Here is a 22725-nt window from a genome sequence, read left to right on the forward strand (position 1 = left end):
TGTTAAAATAACATTTTCATTTGAGACGCTCTACTAAAAAAATCTAATGATCTCTTTCCCTTCATGGCTGATGGCTCATTCAGCCAAGAAAGTCACCGGCAGGAGACTTTGTTTTTCGTCACCTTCATGCTTTGGGGTCTAAGAAAGTCCAATTCCAATTCCAAAAGAACGCTAATATTGACCAGTGTGTTTATCTTTGAAAGCAACTTGCATTTCCTTTCTGTTTTTCAAAGTCTTATATTTTGCAAATATCCACATGCTAATATAAACTCCTAATAAATAATAAATAAAAAATAAAAAAAGAGAAATTAAGTTCTCATCATTCTTTTTGCTATTCCATTGATTAAAATCTTATTCCTTTTCAATTTTTGATCAAGGTCTTTGGGTATTAATAACATCATTAATTATTTCAATAATAAAATGTAACACACACAATAGTATATTTAAATTTTAACATTTTTAATCCCACAAGTTATGGTTTTTTTATTTAAAATCTCATTTATATAAACAACTAAAATTTCTAATTTTTAATTAAAAAAATATAGTAACATACATAGAAATAAATTATCATATTGATTTCAGAGACCTTGATCAAAAATTAAAAACCAACAAAGTTTCAATCAAAGAATATTCATAGCTAAAAACCGCATCCAAAATCTATCTAAAAAAAACCCTAAGTTCTGCACAAATTAAAATAATAATAGTCGTTTTGGCCTCTTTCCCAGTATTTCCTTAGGTGTAAAACGTTGACAAAGTCATACTCCATGCTCAAGTAACCTCAACAATGGAGCTCCAAATCGTACGTTATATATTATATATGCCAAAACAATTTAAATGCATAAAGCAAGAAAAATAAGCAGTCAATATTGCCCGTCAAACAATTGCTTTAATTACTTTCCAACCGCAATCTCTCTCTCTCGCTCATGGTCATACAAAGTTGTCTAAAACGAACCAAAGACTATCGACTCCAAAGCAGTTTCACAAACAAGACCCACCAGCTCTTTCCTTGTACCTTGGCACGTCCATCTTTTACTATCTGATTTATTCCCCTCCCCTATATGTATTCTGCTCTGTGTGTTTTCTCTCCAATCCACAGAGGGAGATAAATAGAGTGCAAGGAGCAAGAACAATATAGGAGAACACAAACAAAATATCAAAAATGAGTGTAGAAGCAAAAGAGATTAGCTCAGCTCCTATAACACCGAGGCCGGCTGCTGGGGCTCCAAAGCCTCCGGTAGCTCCACAGCCTGCGGTGTCTTGCCCGCCTTTGCAGTACAACTCACCGTCTTTGTCTAGGTCACCGCTTCTTGATGGAGCCTCAGATCAACCAGCAGCGGGAGGAGCTGCTGTGCCTGCCAGTAAGACCCCCAAGGGCTCTAGAACCCCAGCTGGAATAAGGACTCCAAGGACGTCTTTGACTCCAAGGTTCATCACTCCCATTGGTAGCCCTGTCAGGAAGGCTTTGAAGATGACTAGGCTTGATCCTGAGGATGCTTGGCTTCCCATCACTGAGTCTAGAAATGGGAACAAGTACTATGCTGCCTTCCACACTCTTTGTTCTGGGATTGGTATTCAAGCTTTGGTGCTTCCTGTTGCTTTCACAATTCTTGGATGGTAAGACCCTCCAAATTAAACCCGGAACTAGTACTCGTTTTGCAAACTTTTGATGTTGTCAGACTGTCAATCTGGACCGTAATTTCACCATGACTCAGATTGAAAGTATGGCAACGTAAAATGTCAGACTATTTTAATTTTTCAGAGCTACAAAATTTTCAAGTTATGGCTTCTGATAGTTTTATGGGTTTTTCTCCTCTTTTCTGATTGATTGCAGGGCTTGGGGTATAATCTGTTTGACTCTCGCATTCATATGGCAAAGTTACACCCTATGGATACTGGTTCATCTCCACGAGAATGTAGAAACTGGAGTACGTTACAGCAGATACATGCAGCTCTTTAGTCTCACCTATGGTACGATTCCAATCGAACTTCATAATATTACCCCCAAGTCCATCAACTTTTTCTAATTCGACTTTCTGCACCATTGGAGTGACTGATTATGTATACAAAATGTTGCAGGTGACAGAATAGCAAATTGGCTAGGGATGTTTCCGATCATGTATCTATCTGGAGGCACCTGCGTGGCCTTGATAGTGATTGGTGGAGCCACTTCCAAGCTCTTCTTCCAAACTTTATGTGGGGCCGCATGCAGCTCTAAGCCATTGACAACAGTTGAATGGTACTTGGTGTTCACATGTGCTGCTGTGCTGCTATCTCTGCTGCCAAACTTGAACTCCATAGCAGGAGTTTCACTTATCGGAGCTCTCACTGCAGTTGGGTACTGTACAGCGATTTGGGTGATTTCTGTATCAGAAGGCAGGCTTCCTGGAGTTTCATATGATCCCATTGAATCTGCGACTAATGTGGAAAGGGTGTTTAGTGTGCTCAATGCCCTTGGGATCATTGCTTTCGCCTTCAGAGGTCACAATCTCATCCTTGAGATTCAGGTAATTGATAATTTTCATCTTAATTAATTATTAAATTTAAATTTAAATAATTTTACAGATTAATTTGAGTTGGTTCTTTCGACTCCCAATGCTTTGGCCAGTGAGAACCTGCAAAATTGGTCAATATATATTTTTTTAGGGTTTTTGAAGTCAGAAATTGATGCCTAACTAGGTGAATTATTAAATGCGCACCTTTTCTTTGAGGCCAACAATTTCCTAACAATAATTCTAACAGAATTGAGACTTCTCATATTGCTTTTACACTTACAAAGTGATAATTTTGACCAACTTGAGCATCTTCAAATGAATAAGAATCCAACTGTCAATTATTATTATTATTATTTTTTTTTTTTGGAGAATGCTAAGGCACATGCAGATACAGTATAACTAATCTAGCAATTGGAATAGCTTAGTTTTCCCAGTTGAATATTTAATTAAAACCAACAAAGACCAATCATGAATCTTTAGCTTTACATAAATTAAAATTGTGCAAATTCATGCTTATATGTTTATTTATTTATTTATATTTTATAAAAGCTTATCTTTAAAGATTCTTTTTGGCTTTAAAACATAAAAAATGCTGCGAGTGTTTTAGATCATATTTTTGCAAATAACACGATGAGACAGTTGATGATTGAATTTCTCATATAATAATTTAAAGAATGAATCAAAAAATTAACCGGCACAACATGTAGTTCACAAAATATAATTTAAGTAGATGATATCTCTAGCATCATCATATGTACGTTAAATAAAAAAGAAAATTTTAAATAAAAGTGCGGGGGTGCTCAACCGTTCACTTATCATGATCATCCCCATCACCTAGGTAGTTAACTCTAACATGGAATTATTCAACCATAGACTTACTTAGCTTTCTGAATTCAATGGTTTTTTGTTGCAGGCCACCATGCCTTCTAGTGAGAAACATCCCTCACATGTGCCAATGTGGAGAGGAGTGAAGGTGTCCTATGCAATCATTGCTGCATGCTTGTTTCCCCTTGCAATTGGAGGCTACTGGGCTTATGGTCACTTGGTAAGCACCCTATTCCTCATCCTCAGTTCTTTCCTGCACAAGACGTTCGTTCTTTATCAAAGAACAGACATGCAGACGTATATTTTTTTTCCAGACGTTCAGCATAAAGAATTTCTGTATTGATCATAATTAACAAATGTTTAAACATGAACTATACACTTAACTCAAAGAGTTTAATATTTTATTTCGCTTTTTTTTTCGACAGATACCAGCAAATGGAGGAATGCTTCCAGCTGTGTTCCAGTTCCATTCAAGAGATGTGTCACAATCCGTCCTAGCGCTCATAAGCTTGTTTGTGGTGATAAATGCACTGTGCTCATTCCAAATCTATGGCATGCCAATGTTTGACCACATGGAGTCCCAATACACAAGCAGAAAGAAAGCTCCACTTCCATGGTGGCTGAGGTGCATTGCTAGGGCAATGTTTGGGTTCGGAGTCTTCTTCGTCGCAGTGGCAATTCCATTTTTGGGAAGTGTGGCTGGTTTGGTTGGAGGGATAGCACTGCCTGTGACTTTAGCGTACCCTTGTTTCATGTGGATCAAGATTAACAAGCCTAAGAAGTACAGTCCTATGTGGTGGCTAAATTGGTCTCTTGGGATTTTGGGGATGGCTTTGAGTTTGGTTTTGATGGCAGCTGGACTCTATGTTGTGATTCAAACTGGGATTCAAGTCAAATTCTTCAAGCCTCACTAACAAAGGGAGGATTTCAGGGGAGGATTTGAAGGGAGGATTTGTGAGGAGGAAAACAAAACGGTGGATTTACACTTGTTAATTTGTTTTACTGTTCTTCGTGAAAGAAAAAAAAAATATTCACAGTTGTAGTTTGCTGCCGAATTTCATGGGAAAGATAATTCTATTATATAAAAATTGTAATTGACATTGTAGAATCTTTAGGTGTGTGTAATATTACTTAGTCAAGTAACATTCTGAAGATTGGATTAATCTCACTTAACACACACACACACACACTCTCCCTCTCTCTCTCTCTCATGCTAATTCATTTTTTAATTCAGAAAATTCAAAGGTGAGTGGAAAATTCCGGAACAGGATCCTATCTGTATCCTCTTTGTGAGAATCATAGGGATCAGTTCATCCTATACGTTTATCAATCTGTGGCCAAAATTTATTTTGATTTTTTTATTAAATTGAATACACATAGTACTTAACGAAAGCTAGCCATACAATATACGATAAATGGCTAAGATGAATTGATCCATAGGATCTTCACAAAGAGAATCCGGAAAGAATCCTCATCCAAAAATTCCATCAACTATGGACTGCCATTCTAATTATAAAATCAAATCACACTAAATTAATTGGTTACGTGGGAGGAGAAGTTAGATGAAATTTCAAAGGTTGATCAGGTGAGTTTGGTGGAAGATATCTGGTGAAGATCTCTTCTCAGGTGGGAGAGCCTAATTGTAACACTAAAGTGGCCTAATGTGGACCATGCCTGTTTTATTATTATTCAAGAACACTACTTAGCTCTTTTATACACCGAAAAAGTTGTCCCTCTTTAACTGCAAATCAGTGTAAAATATTTAATTAAAACCATCAAATTTTAAGATGTTAGAAGTCTTGAACCAACGTTTAATTAACTGAGCTTATTAGTCTCAGAAGGTGGCTCAAAGTCAAGTCAATGCTCTTGTGACTTGTGATGAACCTTGACGGGTGGTTCAACCAGTGTGGACGCAGACGCGTACAATTGCAAACTATCTTAAGGATACGAATCTTTTTGCTAGGGATCCAAAAATCTTGTAATCGTGTTTGTTCACCGTACATCGTGCGATCAAAAATCTTTTACAATTTAAATATAAATAGTACCTAACGAAAACTAACCGTATAATGTATAATGAACAGACACGATTACAAGATTCTCCAAATCCCCGACAAGGATCCAACGAGGATCCTTTTCCCAAGCATCATGCAGCCGTAATTACCAAAGGAAAATACTCGACTGCTTCTGCAGAATCAATCATGTATCTAAATATTTTTTTCATATGCGTAAAATTTAATCGCTTCTATCCATATATTCCACTAACACATATCGCGAGAGATAGGATCAGTAAATATAATGCACCAAGTGTATAACTCAATTCACATTAGATAAACTTTTGAACCACATTTCAACGATATGAAATGCTTGCAGAGCTGTTCTAGGAGAGTGAATTTGGTAATTTATGGGAAGAGTTCAGCTATGTATATAAAACTGGCACAAATAATTCGGAATTTTATATCCTGCAAAAACAATATGATCAAAAACCTTTTTTTATAACATGCCTAAAGATCGAGCCTAAAACAAAGTACAAACTATAGACCTTGAACCAGTTCCGACTTATCCATCTCCGGTCGCCATATTTGGGAGCTACCTAAACAAAATACATGCGCAGATATGCCCCCGGATGGTTCCCCCTGTAAATTTTGAGGGAAAAAATATGACAAATTAATGATACAAGCTCACAATGTCAGCAACAACGACAGGTTACAACGTCACAACAGGTGTAAGGTCTAGACTTTTCTTCAAGTTGCTGCGTTGTTGGTAATGATTCCATTCTGTATTTACTGCTTCGAACACAGCAAAACTCGTATAAATTTCTGCATGCTCCTTTACTGAAGGGATATACCCTCTCGGGTACTCCTCTGTCGATCAAAACAAAGTAAAAAGAACTGAGAATCTAAGAGCATAACGGTTAACTATTTTAATTCACATCTCAACACAATATTCATAGCCTAGTATATGCAAATAACAATTCTCCTATGTTTGACAACGGATTTGCATTAGCAAGGGATTTAGACTAAATGAATTAGAAATGAACAACAAACATCAGATAGAGGGATTTGAAATGCACTACATGATCGTTATATATTTACAACAAAGACATAAACAAGGGATTCACAAATCAATCTTTCAGGTAATCATTTGCGAATCCCTCTCAATGCATTGTATCTAGTCATCTCAAATCTCTCCCTCTAATCTTTTCTAGCACATTTCTAACTAATTTAGCCTAAATTCCTTGGTGGTCGTTGCAAACCCCTTACCATTATAGAACAATTTGGAACACAACGCTAGTTAGGGTTCTGTAAACACCGTGTACATATACTATTATACTCTTTTTCTTTCATCACACAAGTTGTTCATGCATGTAAACCACAAATAGCCATAATAAACACATCTAACCATATTTATGTCACATATATTTTTTTTTACTGAATCAGTATTAAAGTATATATATAATGACACTAGATATTTTTAACATACAATGACGATTTTAGTTATTTACAGCAAATAATATTATATAGCAGAAAAGAAAAGAAATGAACTAACCTTAAATATGGGATGCGCCTTCGTCTTACAAGCTCATAGGTAGTCTGATTGGTCAGAACTAGGTAACTGCAGGAAAAGAAAAAGAAAATTAATGTTCTACTGATACATTTCAGTTATGCTTTTGAGGTAAATGACTTATGTAGTGATAGTGCTCAGTTATAGAGAACGAAGCCGGGATGGGGGAGCAGAAAGAGAGAGAGAAAAAACAGACATCCAATTCTTTAAATATATTATACTATAACACGACTACTGCCAGCATCATAACACAAACAAATGGCAGAAGTTCTGTGAAAGCATTAAAATTAGGTAACTCTACCAAAATGGCAAATTGAAAATAAAAACATGGTGTCATAGCATAGGAGGAAATGTCTTGCATCTAAGAAACCCAAAGCTGATGCCAAATATAAAACTTTACCTATGAAATATCAGGAGGAGCAGCAGAAAGGTCATGGAAATTGACAAAGTAACCAACAGCAATATCACAATTGCATCCTTCCACCTGACAATTAAACATTCAGAATCCAAATTATAATGGACACCAATTAAACAGAAAAGAAAACCCTTAATGGGCAAATAAAACTTCATAACGAAAACCACAAGGACCATAAGAAATGACTTTTCGATTCTGTTTTTAGTTTTCACTTAATCTATTTCTCCATGGATTCATAGAGCACCAAACACTTGGACAGTACTACCACAATGACAAGGGTATAACCTAAATCATTCCCACGAAATAAGGACCTCATAAAAGATACCATACCAAGCGACTGATATATTAGCCTTCAGGTATGTGATGTACAGGATGACAGTCCAAAGGCACAGTGCTGTCTCTTCGCAAATGTACCACCTACAACATTAGACCAAAAGACATAAAAGTTCTTGATCAGGAATTTTAAGTGTGGAAATGTAAATAAAAGTTTTCCGTGCAGTATTCAGTGCACTGATTGCCTATCCTGTTAAGCGACAATTTTAGAAATGATCAGACAAGACTCAAAACTAAATAAGATTACAATCTTAGGAATGTTTTGTACCATTGACAAAAAGAATAGTTCAACCATAAAATAGAATAGAAATATGTCAAGGTGGTGATCAGGGCTTTTAAGTATGAAATGTATATATACGTTGGAGAAAAATAGAGATGATATTGAAATAACAAAATAAGTACAATTCTAAATTCAACAACTGGTACTCATTCATACCACAAACTGAACATGGAATATCTTCTGTCTATTGGCAACAGATAAAATATAAGAACGCAAAACACAATAACAAAATTTAAGCTAGTACAAAATCACACTCACCAAAATTTACAATGGTTACCCACACCAATGCATGTTCCAAGCCAAACACAATGATGATCGAACTGAAGAACACATTTGTCACAATCATGGCAGTGCTTTGATCTCGGAGGCTGCACATAAGTCAAAAGCAAAATATATAATCCAAATTTACATTATAGGTAAATAAAAATTTTGAGTAACAGCAACGAGATAGATAATAGATTCTTTTTCCAGTAAATTAACACATGGGCAATTTTGTACACTAACAAATAATAATCTTGATGCATAACCTGAAAAATAGGGGGTGTGAACATCTAGAGGATTGCAGCTAGAATCTTGTTCAACAGCAGCCATACTTTTTTGAATGCTCTAGTGACTCTTCTGGAGGAAATTCATTTGTCCAAGGTCATAATTCTAAATCAGATCAACTTTTTTAAGACCCTTGTCCATGCTGAGCTGTTTAACTATAACTAATTACTCAATCACTCTTATAATAACACTGAACATACACAAACAGGTACAATACGAGAATCTTTAATTATTGGTCTTCTCTTTCCTAAGATAGACATTTTCCTCTGTATATCTTTGTGAATATTCCATTCTTTATAAAGTTTTGTTCCATGCTCAAAAGATGTTGGCAAGAGAAATAATGTAAACAACCAAAAGTATCAGACAAGATGAATATGTAAAACCGAGATGGTACTACCTGCTCAACATTACAGTACGCGCATGTCAAACTTCTGCAATAACCAAAAGGAAGCAGTCAGCAAATATATTTGTGAAATATGAGAACTTATCTCGCTCTTATACTTAACTATTTCATTCAATATTGTATTTGAAAGGAAATGGTTACATCGAAACAACTTTAAACTCTGTTTACCCTACTTATTTTATGTTCAAACAAACACAATTAAGATGAAACACACAGAATAACGTGCAAACACCAAATCATCACTTTGCAATGTACAATAAAAGTGAAACTGCTCTGACAACTTATGAATAATTGCATACCTAACAGATGTTCCAGGTGGATACAAGTCCATCACAAGTTTGGTCCAAGATGTTGCATTATTTCCAAGAAGACTTCTTCCCAACTGACTCCCTTCCACTGTCACAACCACGCTGCCAGTTTTGCTTGGAGCAGGCTGTCTTTGCTTAACATTACAGCAAGATGACATCAAGGAATTAGTTCACTTAATGTTGTAAGATCTCTGACCATAATTTTTATCAATATGAAAAACAGAAATACATAAATGAAAGCAACGCTTACTTTGAGATTACTGATGGTTTTCTGAATATCGTATTGGATTCATTGACAGTCCTCATTGCATCGAGGACAAAGCTAAAATATAAACACAAATAATCAAGAAGTCAATGAGCTGAAATTGGAATACAAGTATCAAATTTCTGAGATATCACAATGAGATGAAACTGGAACACAAGCGTAACGTTCGCTATTCATATTCAAACAAGTATAATCTTAAGGTAGCATAAGTGCAGTGGCATTTACCCCGGAGAAGAACCAGAGGTAACAAAGTATTGAATCAGTGTCACAACAAAGAGAGTCAAATATACAGCAGTATTCCTGGAAAAGGGCAGAAAAGAAAAACAAGGAGAAGGGTTAGTGGTACAACAGAAAACACTAATAGAACACTTTCATACGATGACTTTGACATTCATACCCAAATCTAAGATCATTGATCTTAAGTTCCATATGTTCCACCACTAGTTCAGACAGAATGTGATAAATAACTTGTCTAAGTTTCAGCCCCAATACAATGCACGCATTGCTAAACAAAAGGCAACGCCTCATCAGTTACACTTGCGCTAATGGAACCAATTGACACCGTTCCTCACATACGTTAAGGTTCAACTCATTTTGTGATCTTAAATTGAAAATTGATATTATGCAACTAAGACACAGCGGGACCTATTTATTTAAAAGTTCTACAGTAACCCATTGTCGAAATTAGCTAAATTTGCATATGAATATGCTTATCGCCATAAAAATGTGATGCAACTAAAACATAGATTAAATAAAACTATAAAAACATTAGCATACCATGGTTCTTTCTTAGTTTTCTCTATCAAACCTCCATCAAAAAGAAAAATCACGCCGGCGTATATCAGATGTAGCATCACCAATGCAACTTTCAATCCCAAAGCAGACCTCCGCGCTGAAATTCAAAGTACCCAAAACATAAAAATCACAATGTTTTTGCATCAACAAAAAGTCAAGCTCTCTAAAAACAATAAAAAGTAAAATCCTGGACTCAATTGCGATTAAAAAACTATGTAGCTGAACAAAAACAGTCAGATTTTGTTTTCTGTTCCAATTTTTTTTAAAATAAATACAAAATTGAAGGGAAAAAAAAACTCACCGGGATCGGAGAGGCAGGGAAGGAAACGGGAGCATCGCTCAAATGGTCGACACGACGAGTCCCGGCAGATGTTCACGATCATCATCGGACGAAATTGAAAGAGAAAATAAGGAACTGGTTACATCAGTATTCTACAACACTGGGTTTTCCAGGAAAATGCTTTCTTTAGCTTCAAAATTTGAACTTTCTCGGGAAAGTGACGGAATTGGAGAAACCCAAGTGGTTAAACTGGAAGAGCAACGGACCTGCGAGAAGGGTTTGGATTTGGATAAGAAGATTGAGCGTTTTTTGTCAGAGAAACTGGAAATTGAATAGTAGCTGTACGCCTGTGCCCCTATGTTCCTCTGTCCAACACTTCGATTTGTAATATGCCTAAGGCTTTTCTAACCCTCATTACATATCACTTGATAAATTAGATTAGATCGCTAATCATATTTAAAGTACATATTAATAACGTTTCTTTGTTAACTAACAGTGGGTATAATGACTACTTAGTTTTTATCACAACAAAAAGTTAAAAGCAGTAACGTAATTTCACAAAATAAAATTTTACAAGCATCACATACATGTAATTTTAACATTTCTAATTTTAAAATATTAAAAAAAATTAAACCTCTCTCCCTCTTTCAATTTAAAAAAAAATTCAAACACTTTATATATGGTCATATCCTAGTTAACTTTTGAGTAATGCTATACATACCACATTTGTACCATCTCTCGAGGTAAGGCTACCAAACATGGGAATTTTGTCTTTATCACGAAGATGTACAAATGTGGTAAAAGTAATATTCTTTTTTAGAGAATAGTAATGTCACATTCCGGCCCGGGCGGATCACTTCCCGACCCCGCTCCACCACCGTAACACGATATTGTCCGCTTTGGGCTTACCAATCCCTCACGGTTTTGTTTGTGGGAACTCACGAGCAACTTCCCAGTGGGTCACCCATCATGGGATTGCTCTAGCCCTCTTCTCGCTTAACTTCGGAGTTCCTACGGAACCCGAAACCAATGGGCTCCCAAAATACCTCGTGGGATGTCACAAGTAAGATCAAATTTAGTGATCTAAAATGCAATACAAATAATTTTTCTTGGTTTAGTATCAAACTTCTAATGTGAACAAGAATTCCTCTATTTTTTGCTCATTCATTTACATATTCTGCACATTTAAATTTGATATTTTAACTTTCGGATTTCAACATGTGACAATTGATAAAACAACAAAAATTGCATTGTCATAAACCGCAGAAAAGTTCATTTGTTAACCTTGGGTATCATAGCCACCACCTATGGAAAATTCAAGTCAGTTTGCCTCAAGTATATTTGTTTTGTATTCAAGTTCAGTTGGTTAGCTCATAAAACTGGACAATATGAATCAAACTTTCGGAATACACATACATTTTCTAATAATAGAGTGTAGGGTTCACAAAATTTCTGCCAAATAAAAGTGTTCCCACTTAACAACGTGAAGCATGATGATTCTAATAATTTAATTGCCAAATTGAGATTTGAAGTCAAATTTAAACAACATATCTCTACTAATTAATAAAATCTTTTTTGTCAACCAAAAGAGGGTGAAAAGACAAATTAGTCTTCTATCACACAAAAAAATGATGGGCAATAATGTAATTTCACAGGTTCAACTTTTATTGTTTTTTATTGAAGTCTCACCTACAAATGATGTTAAAATACCTTCAATATTATATAAATAAAAAATAAAAAAACAATAAACAAAAATCTCCCACTCCCCCCACGTTCTTTCCCTCTCCCTCTTTCTCCTTCTCATTTTCTAAAACAATGTGTTAATACACACAAAGTGTGTAGGCAAATGTTAGCTAATATTAATAAAGTTCTCATTGTCAACTAAAACTTCATAAAATTACCATTCTACCCTTTAATCAAAGCTAAACATCTCTATTAATTAATGAAACTCTTTTTGTTAACCCAAAAATGGTGAAAAGACTACTTAGTCTTCTATCACACAAAAAAATGATGAGCAATAATGGAATTTCACAGGTCTAAATTTTACTGTTTTTTATTGAAGCCTCACCTACATGTGATGTTAAAATACCTCCAATATTAAAAAAAAAAAAAAAACAAAAACAAAAATCTCTCACTCCCCCAACGTTCTGTCTCTCCTCCTCTCTCCTTCTCATTTTTCTAAAAAAAAATATTCATACACACAAAGTGTGTAGGCAAATTCTAGTAATATATTAATAGAACCCTCATTGTCAACCAAAACTTTGTAAATTATCATTCTAAACCTCTAATCAAAACTAAACTTAAATAAAAAAAAATAGACAATAATGTAATTACACACAACCAAAATTTTACTACTTTTTAAAACCTCACCTACATGTGACTCTAATATTTCTAATTAAAAAATAAAAATAAACATCTAACCCCTTTCTCCCACTCCCACTCTCAAGTTCTCTCTCACTCTCTTCCTCTACCCTTTTATTTAAAAATTAAAAAACCACTTAGCTAAGTGAGAGGACTTAGGTTTAACTCTCGCCAAAAGTGAATTTGGACCACATTATTGCTAGCCCATTATGAGGCTTAGCCGACTCTCCCACCCCTTAATATAGATAATATCGTTTGGTCAAAAAAAAAAATATATTTACATATACTTTGTATATGGACATATGCTAGTTTTAATTATATGTTAGGACCTCATCATTTTTTTTTTTTTACAAGCAAAAAGGTAATTCTCCTAAATCTATTTAAATTACTAAAAAAGATTCGAACTGAAATTTCATAATTCGTATTAAGTTTGCGAAAAAAATCAACCAGAAATTTAGGCAAGTTCTGTACCGACAGGTCCAACTGATCCATTAACATATGTTCAACCTAATTTCCATTTCCACACCTAACTTAGCTAACTGAACAGTCGTTGGGAGCACCAATCATTCAATGACAAGTTGCAATCTTTATTCTCCGAGTATTGTGATTGTTGTATCCTCAAACTTACTATATATGTATGGGTGTGCTATTTACAAACTCTTTTTTACCTTTCATATATTTTTTTGATTTTCGGTCATCGGATTAGAAGAATTGAAAAATATCAAATGACAAAAATTAATAAAAAAATATGTGAAAAATAAAATAAAGTGTGTGGATAGCATACCCCTATATGTATTCTTTCAAAAACACGAATTGTAAAAATATGTAGCTAGACCAGAGAACTCTATTGGTTCAGTTCTAGGATTTCCCAGTCTGCCCAAAAACAAAACAAACATCTCACAATAATAAAACGGTATTGTGGGTTTTTTTTGTTAACAAAAACAATGGTGTTATTACTTCACTTGAAAGTGAGAGATTTTAGGTTCGAATCTCGTGGATGGCGAATTCCATACCAAATTAGGTTGCCTCCCCCTAGTGTAAAAATATCAATATACTCAAAAAAAAAAAAAAAGTCATTATGTATTTTTTATTTTTTTTTAAAGAAATTAAAGTTTCATTTCAGGGAGTGCATAGTAATTCTTTTTAAATATCAATTGTTGTTTACATGTTAAATTTGAAATTTATGACACGTGAAGAAGTGTGTTGAGCGCGAATCACACATGAAAAATAGAAATAACCTTGCATGTCTTTAACATCGCTCAAATAAAATTATGAGTACTGAACCGCTATAGTAAGGCCATCAAGCCCTTTGGCCCACCAAGATATTAATATTTTAATGAACAGTACATGATCATATTTGCCTCCATCTCCAACCGAGGGCCAAAGGGTCATAGGGCTCGTTTTAGCCCTATGACAAAAAATCGTCTCCAACTGAGAACTAAAGGGTCATAAGGTCAAACATAATTTATTATTTAAATTTAACAACTACAACAACTTAAATTTAAAAAGGGTGAAAATTATGTGAAAAATGATGTAGGAATGGCTTAGGTATTTATAGGAAAAAAAGGGGAATTTAAAAAAAAAAATTGGCCCAAAATAAAAATAAAAAAAGAGGACAATATTGTCGGATATATCCGACAGAAAATGTATTAATAATGAAAAATTCAGCCCGGGCTGGGGCTGGCTTGATTGGGCCTGTCGGTTGACCCTTTGGCCCTTTTTTGTCCAGTGGAACCCACGAACCCTTTGGCCTAACCCTCGGTTGGAGACGGTTTTTCGAGCTATTTTCAACTCTCTGGCCATCTGAACCCTTCGGTTGGAGATGGTCTAAGGGGTGTTGGGTGGGGGAGTTTTGTGAGAGGTGTCAAATATTAGTCGTTGGATAACTTGGATTCATCCAACCGATTAGATTACACACTCTCTTACCACCGGGTTCAAATTGCATGAAAAAACAAACACGTGTGAAAATAAAATTTCTCTCTTGGTAATAATTTTCCACGCCTAAAAAATCAAAAGATTTGGAATATATATCTGTATTCACACCGCTTAAAAAATAAAAATATTTGGAATATATGTACACACACACGTAAATACGTATATGAACCTTTTCATAGTAGGGGTCTCGTTTCATTGTATTTATGCAAAGGACCTCCATATTTTGTAAAAACGGGAAAACTAGGACAATATGAGAGGTCTTTATACACCCCAAGGGTGGATGGAAATAAGGACCAAGGTAGACTCAGGACCAACCAAGTTCGGAAAATATACATGTGAAGATTTTCCGATGATCCTTTAAATGTTTGGTATGTATCGCTTTTGTATCCACTAAATGTTTGATGTAATGCATGTTAGGCATACTTGACGTGTTGCATCAACAACACTCCACCATATGAATAAACTGATTTTTTTTCTTTTCGCTTTGTTTTGTTTTTATTTAAAAAAAAAAAATTGTATTTAACATTCTGACCCTTTCAAATTGTGAATCTGCTACCGATAGTAAGCACAATGGTCCTATACCTATCCGTTTTGGGGCATGTTGATCCAAGTCCAAAAAAAATCATCAGTTTTCAAATCAAGTCCAATTTTATTTGATTTGTTATTGTGTCTATTTTGCCCTTAGAGTAAAAATAAAAATATATTTAAATTTACTAAATTTTAATATTTGAATGCTTTATCTACCCAGTTTTGAATAAAAAAACATTAAAAGATAAAACTAAAAAATTATGAAAGGTAAAAACCTGTGATGTTATTAATATAATTAATCTGTAATAGAGGTAGATTATAACAAAAACATGTGAGGTAGACTATGATCAAAAACCTATGATATAGGTAGATAAACAAAAATATTATCTACCTCCAGATATATCTACTATATACAATGACAAATACTTTATACCTGTGAACAAAAACCTATAGTACATGTGGATTAACAATTAATCTGAGATAGATTATCAAAAGAATGTGATATAGGTAGATAAAACACCATTATTCTATATAATACAGGTAACATATATATATATATATATATATATATAAAAGGTAGATTAATAAAGGCATTTTGATTCGAGTCCAAAAAATTCATCAGTTATCAAATCAGTTTCCCCTATGAGTCACAATGTTTGCTTCCCTATTACCATGACTAAAATGGACATGAGGAATGAAATGCAAAGTGTCATGATTGAGTTTCCTTGAAGAACAGCGGCAGCGCAGCCACTAGCAACTCATGGAACAACGTGGTAGCTTTCTTTGCTGCAATAACTTCAACGTAATGGGGATGATACTCCCACTTGATGCCCAGCAACAGCCGACATAAACCTTCAATTCTCATCCCTCACAATCACCCCAAAACCACCCAACCTATAATTCTTACGAGATAGTTGAAGTTATTATATAAAGTTCAAATCCTACAATTAGGTCTAGTGTATTCCTCTTCGCTTGTAAGTGAGAGGTCTCATGTTTGATTCTCACTAAAGGAAAATTTAAACCACATTATTACTAACCTATTGTGAGGCTAAGCCCACCCCTCTAAGTTCAAATCCTACCATTTCGAAATTCATCCAACTATTAATCCTATCATTGAGGGATTATGTGCATTTAATTACATATTTATAACAATTTATAATTTTAGGGGTATATTGGTATGAAAATAAAAATATGCTGATGTGCGATCCTAGTCAATGGACCTATTTCATATAACTGGACTATTCCTAATAGTGCCTCACAAAATTGAATCTCTATCAAGTTTCCCCATTTTGTGTTAGAGTAAACCGAAATCCAGCTAAGAAGCTGCTTATTTGTGTGTGTGTTTGTCTCGCCGTCACACAAACTGAACCTTCTTCCCCCTTAAACCATCTCCAACCCTTGGCTTAAAAGCTAAAAAAATTAGGTTCTAACCCATAAACAGTTTTTCTGCTCCAACCTTTTTGGCCTAAAATTTTAGCCGTAGATATAGAAGAATATGAAACACATGATAGAGATGTATAAACACAAGACACATGAGCAAACACATGGTTTTGGAAGATGGTAGAAAGGAAAATTGGAAGAATTGTAGGAGAAAAGTGAGTTTTATGTGGATGTTTCAACAAATATTTAGGTATTTATAGAGTTTTAGGGTGAATTTTGAGTTAATTAATTTTATAATTATTTTTTTAACCGTTGAATTTAAATTTGGGCCGTTAGATTTTTTTTTTTTTACTATTACATATGATCATATTCGATCTCAGTCGTTGGATTCAATAAATTTATAAATATAAAACAAAAATATTAACTAAATTAAATGTGGACCATTGGATAACCAACATCTCATTTGAATGTGAGTCGTTGATCAACTAAAAGAGCCGTTGGGCTCAATTTTATTGGCAGACAAGTGGGAGACGCACCCATGTGGGTGGGGGCTCCGCCACTACTCTTAGCCTAAATATGGCTTTTTTTTAGGTTTTAAGTCCAAATTAGAAATTGGGTTGGAATGAATTGGGGGGAGAATAGAAGGGGAATTATAGGTTTTAGGCCATGAGTTGGAGTTAGCCTTATCGTATGCATCCCTCTTCTCCCTTCGTAATGGCAGCAATGCAAAGCTTTAAGAATTCAAATGTAAAATTAGATCAAACCAATATTTAAAATATCAACGAATTATTGATATTTTCATTGAAATATCTGACAATTCAAGAATTTGTATGGAAATGGGATTGAAATGCAAACTTCACCGTATATTGGCGAGATATAGGAAATTCTTGAATATTGATGATATTTACCAAATCACTTTGAAATTTTTTACCAAAACCCATTGTAGATTTTGAACTTTTAAAATTTTTTATAAATTTTTTCTCTAATTTTGAGTAAATCTGAATGAGTTGATATATGTCACATCCCAGATCGGCTTCGTCGTTGCAGGATTTTGTTCGCTTTGGGCCACTCTCTCACGGTTTTATTTTTGGGAACTCATACAAGAACTTCCCAGTGGGTCATCCATCATAGGATTGTTCTCGTCCGAACTCGCTTAACTTCGGAGTTCCGATGGAATCCGAAGCTAGTGAGTTTCCAAAAGGCCTCATGCTATAGGCAAGGAATCATGTATATATAAGGCACATCACCCCCTATCTGTTAGTCGATGTGGAATGTTACAATATACCCACCTCAAATTAGAGCTTTCCATCTTCAAATTGGCACTTATTCCCTTATCTCAAGTTTGTATGTCGTTCACTCTCCATCTCCAGAACGTATCTGTTACCGACTCAGAATTTCAAATCCTTTATCATCTTTATTTATTTACTTAACATGTTAATCGTTATCTTTTATTATAAAAATATTATTTTATATAATCACCTAATTAAATGTGCTAGATTGAATTTTTCTGTTGAGATTGTTCTCGTTTGAATTATGTTATGTAATATTTGAAGATTATTTGAAGGCGTGTTTTATTAACACCTCATATATTGTTGAATCCACTTTAAATTTGTTTTTTTAATCAAGATTTATCTTAATAGATCCCACATACTTTTCTATAATACTCTCACACCCTGCACTTTCAAAATACACTCCACATTATTTACATACACCTGACACTTCACATCTTAAGTGCAAATACATATTTTGTGTGACATCCCACATCGCCCAGGGGACTGATCCTTATATGTATATTCCATCTCTACCTAGCACGAGGCCTTTTGGGAGCTCACTGGCTTCGGGTTCCATAGGAACTCCGAAGTTAAGCGAGTAGTGCGCAAGAGCAATCCCATGATGGGTGACCTACTGGGAAGTTGCTTGTGGGTTCCCAAAAACAAAACCGTGAGGGAATGGTAAGCCCAAAGCGAACAATATCGTGCTACGGTAGTGGAAGCGGGCCCGGGAAGTGATCCGCTCCGGGTCGGGATGTGACATTGGTATCAGAGCCTAACCCTGGTCGCGAGTGTGCCGATGAGGACGTCGGGCCCCTAAAGGGGGTGGATTGTGACATCCTACATCGCCCAGGGGACTGGTCCTTATATGTATATTCCCATCCTTACTTAGCACGAGGCCTTTTGGGAGCTCACTGGCTTCGGGTTCTGTAGGAACTCCGAAGTTAAGCGAGAATGGGGCTAGAGCAATCCCAGGATGGGTGACCCATCAGGAAGTTCTCGTGTGAGTTCCCAAAAACAAAACCGTGAGGGCGTGGTCGGGGCCCAAAGCGGACAATATCGTGCTACGGTGGTGGAGCGGGCCCGGGAAGTGGTGCCACCCGGGCCGGGATGTGACATTGGTATCAGAGCCTAACCCTGGTCGCGTGTGTGCCGACGAGGACGTCGGGCCCCTAAGGGGGGTGGATTGTGACATCCCACATCGCCCAGGGGACTAATCCTTATATGTATATTCCATCTCTACCTAGCACGAGGCCTTTTGGGAGCTCACTGGCTTTGGGTTCCGTAGGAACTCCAAAGTTAAGCGAGTAGAGGGCTAGAGCAATCCCATGATGGGTGACCTACTGGGAAGTTCTCGTGTGAATTCTCAGAAACAAAACCGTGAGGGCGTGGTCGGGGCCCAAAGCGGACAATATCGTGCTACGGTGGTGAAGCGGGCCCGGGAAGTGGTGCCACCCGGGCCGGGATGTGACATTGGTATCAGAGCCTAACCCTGGTCGCGTGTGTGCCGACGAGGACGTCGGGCCCCTAAGGGGGGTGGATTGTGACATCCCACATCGCCCAGGGGACTGATCCTTATATGTATATTCCATCTCTACCTAGCACGAGGCCTTTTGGGAGCTCACTGGCTTTAGGTTCCGTAAGAACTCCAAAGTTAAGCGAGTAGAGGGCTAGAGCAATCCCATGATGGGTGACCCACTGGGAAGTTGCTCGTGGGTTCCCAAAAACAAAACTGTGAGGGAATGGTAAGCCCAAAGCGGACAATATCGTGCTACGGTAGTGGAAACGGGCCCGGGAAGTGATCCGCCCCGGGTCGGGATGTGACATTGGTATCAGAGCCTAACCCTGGTCGCGAGTGTGCCGACGAGGACGTCGGGCCCCTAAGGGGGGTGGATTGTGACATCCCACATCGCCCAGGGGACTGATCCTTATATGTATATTCCCATCCTTACTTAGCACGAGGCCTTTTGGGAGCTCACTGGCTTCGGGTTCTGTAGAAACTCCAAAGTTAAGCGAGAAGAGGGCTAGAGCAATCCCAGGATGGGTGACCCATCGGGAAGTTCTTGTGTGAGTTCCCAAAAACAAAACCGTGAGGGCGTGGTCGGGGCCCAAAGCAGACAATACGTGCTACGGTGGTGGAGCGGGCTCGGGAAGTGGTCCCACCCGGGCCGGGATGTGACAATTTGGTATCAGAGCTTATCCCTGGCCGGAAATGTGCCGACGAGGACGTCGGGCCCCTAAGGGGGGTGGATTGTGACATCCTACATCGCCCAGGGGACTGATCCTTATATGTATATTCCATCTCTACCTAGCACGAGGCCTTTTGGGAGCTCACTGGCTTCGGGTTCCATAGGAACTCCGAAGTTAAGCGAGTAGTGCGCAAGAGCAATCCCATGATGGGTGACCCACTGGGAAGTTGCTCGTGGGTTCCCAAAAACAAAACCGTGAGGGAATGGTAAGTCCAAAGCGGACAATATCGTGCTACGGTAGTGGAAGCGGGCCTGGGAAGTGATCCGCCCCGGGTCGGGATGTGACATTTTGTGTTTTTATTTTTATATTATACTTTTGTGTAATCACGAAACAATAAAATTGGGTTGACGAAGAATGTGGGGGTGTGAGTAGAAAATTGGATAGATTGCCTCCATGAATCATGGGTAGAAAATTGAGACACTCTTGATGAGTTTTTCTTCTTCTTTTTTTGGAGTTATACAACGTGCACAACTTATCTGGTGATTATATTCGTGACAGCAGAGGTGTCCAATTTCTTCTTGTGATTATATTCTTAGCAGCATAAATGTCCAGGTTTTCTTTGCTTGAATCTAGAACAAGAGACTTGGAAATTTGAATATTGGTGGCAGTTGGATGACTGAATTTGGCATGCAGCGCTGTCACCAATTATATTTCAACTTCTTCATCTTAATACGCGGCTCGGAGAGCTACGTACTGTATACAAATAAAACCAATTTCAATATGATGATGAAAGCTTTGATGGGGCCACTGCAAACTTGGTATTCTTTGCTCATCTAAAAGATACAAGACGGAGGTGGATGTCCAACTGAAAAAAAAAATAAAAAAATAAAAAAATGAGAAACATTTGATCTAACCATCTCTTTAAATAATTTTGGAATATACATATTAAAAGTGATTTGACAATTTTTTTTTTTAAATCTTATGATGTTGAAATTGTCATTGCATTTTAGGATATGTAAATTATATAATACTAAATTTTAATAGTGTGTATTTAATATTATGTGGGGTGCTAATAAAAAAGGGTAATGCTAGGTAGACTAAATTTTTATACCGAATTTGCAAATCAAATTATATGTCATCTATAGAAAATAAGCACGTTAATCAATACTTAACTATTAATCCAATCATCAACAATCACATCATTTGGTTTACAAAATTAGATCTAAAAATTGAGTCTCTCTGGTATTGTCCAATAAAAAAGCCTTTCTTTTAGTACAATGATATTTTTACACTAAGAGGAAGGGAAGTTCGGCTAAGCCACACAATGGGCAGCCTAATTTGGTATCGAATTCATCATCCATGAGATTCAAATATAAAACCTCTCATATTTAAGTGAAGATGAATATCACTAGACTGTAATACTGAGTGACTTAAAAAACCTTATTTAAATTGTAGATTAGTGGGAAGTTATTTAACAAAAAAAAAATACACGTGGTATTCTAATGTGCCACGTAGAATGAGCCGCATAAAGGATCTGACCCAAATATTGTCGGAATAGAGATAAGTCATTTCAAAGTATATTATAGGAGTGTAGTCATATTAGGATTTGATAGGAGTGTAGTCATATTAGGATTTGATAGGATTTTAATAGATTTTAAAATTTGGATGTAGTTGATTAGAGTTTAAAAAGAGGATTTTAAAAGATTATGAAATCATGGTGTAGTCAAATTAAATTTAAGAGGATTTTGAAAAATACACTCAAATCAAGGGGTAGTCGATTAAGAGTTTAAAGAATACTTTCAAATCTATGCATAGTGAGAATGTCAAAGATTTATTACGATTTTAAAGGCTGAAGGATTTTGAGGGATTTGAGAGTGAGTAGTATAAATACAAAGTGTCATGAAGAATCCAACTCTACCCCCATGTGATGTCTTTTCACGTTCATCACAGAAATGGAACAGTCTTTAGTAAGAGTAAACTCTCCTCTATTAATTCTTGAACTTAGAGAGATAGACGATTCTTGAACTTAGAGAGATAGACGATTGCCATGCGCTGACAAGTATTCGCAGGATTATCGTTCCTAACTAGGAGAAAATAAATAGAACCTGCAGGAAAACGAAGAAATACAAACACATCAAGTTGAAGGACCAACAATCTTTTCATATCTTTTTTCCTATTTGTTTTAATCAGTCCAAAAACGATAGTTAATTCTAAGGAGATGACATTTATATAAAGAAAGAAGTGAAGAAGACAAAAGTACAGCGAAAACAATCATTGTTAAAGAAATTTGACAACAAGAAAATAAAAAAGTAAAGAAAGAAATATCAAAGCATTTTTAAGGAGTTAGTAAAGTTTTCTTTAAAACTCTGGTTTGATAACTTATTTGACAATTCTATATTATTTTAAAATTTTGTTTATCCAACTCACTTTTCAATCAACTCTTTAAATTTTGTATTTTTTTTTAATTTTTAAATATTAATATCTTAACTTTATATCATATCTGGTGGTGCCAAATTTTAGTTTTAAACTCTTCACTAAAGAATACTTTTGAAGAAAA

The 22725-nt window shown here is 36.0% G+C and overlaps 2 protein-coding genes across 2 annotated transcripts; one reads left to right on the forward strand and one right to left on the reverse strand.

Moving 5' to 3' along the window:
- Positions 1 to 1159: 1159 nt before the first annotated feature.
- Positions 1160 to 4480, forward strand: LOC103929594 (lysine histidine transporter-like 8). Its single transcript, XM_009338815.3, has 5 exons — positions 1160 to 1614; positions 1832 to 1968; positions 2077 to 2504; positions 3406 to 3537; positions 3743 to 4480. The coding sequence occupies exons 1-5, from the start codon at positions 1160 to 1162 to the stop codon at positions 4229 to 4231; spliced, it is 1641 nt and encodes a 546-aa protein (XP_009337090.2). The 3' UTR covers positions 4232 to 4480.
- Positions 4481 to 5748: 1268 nt separating this feature from the next.
- LOC103929593 (protein S-acyltransferase 10) lies at positions 5749 to 10896 on the reverse strand. The gene is made up of 11 exons (XM_009338814.3): positions 10525 to 10896; positions 10206 to 10320; positions 9654 to 9728; positions 9414 to 9485; positions 9155 to 9292; positions 8850 to 8883; positions 8165 to 8274; positions 7624 to 7710; positions 7279 to 7362; positions 6864 to 6929; positions 5749 to 6178 (listed from the first exon to the last, which is right to left on the reverse strand). The coding sequence occupies exons 1-11, from the start codon at positions 10607 to 10609 to the stop codon at positions 6004 to 6006; spliced, it is 1041 nt and encodes a 346-aa protein (XP_009337089.2). The 5' UTR covers positions 10610 to 10896; the 3' UTR covers positions 5749 to 6003.
- Between the last annotated feature and the right edge of the window lie 11829 nt (positions 10897 to 22725).

This window comes from the organism of the source record quoted next, unplaced genomic scaffold, assembly GCF_019419815.1.
Source record: "Pyrus x bretschneideri cultivar Hongxiangsu unplaced genomic scaffold, Pyrus_bretschneideri_v1 Contig1, whole genome shotgun sequence".
In the NCBI taxonomy this organism is placed as follows: Eukaryota; Viridiplantae; Streptophyta; class Magnoliopsida; order Rosales; family Rosaceae; genus Pyrus; species Pyrus x bretschneideri.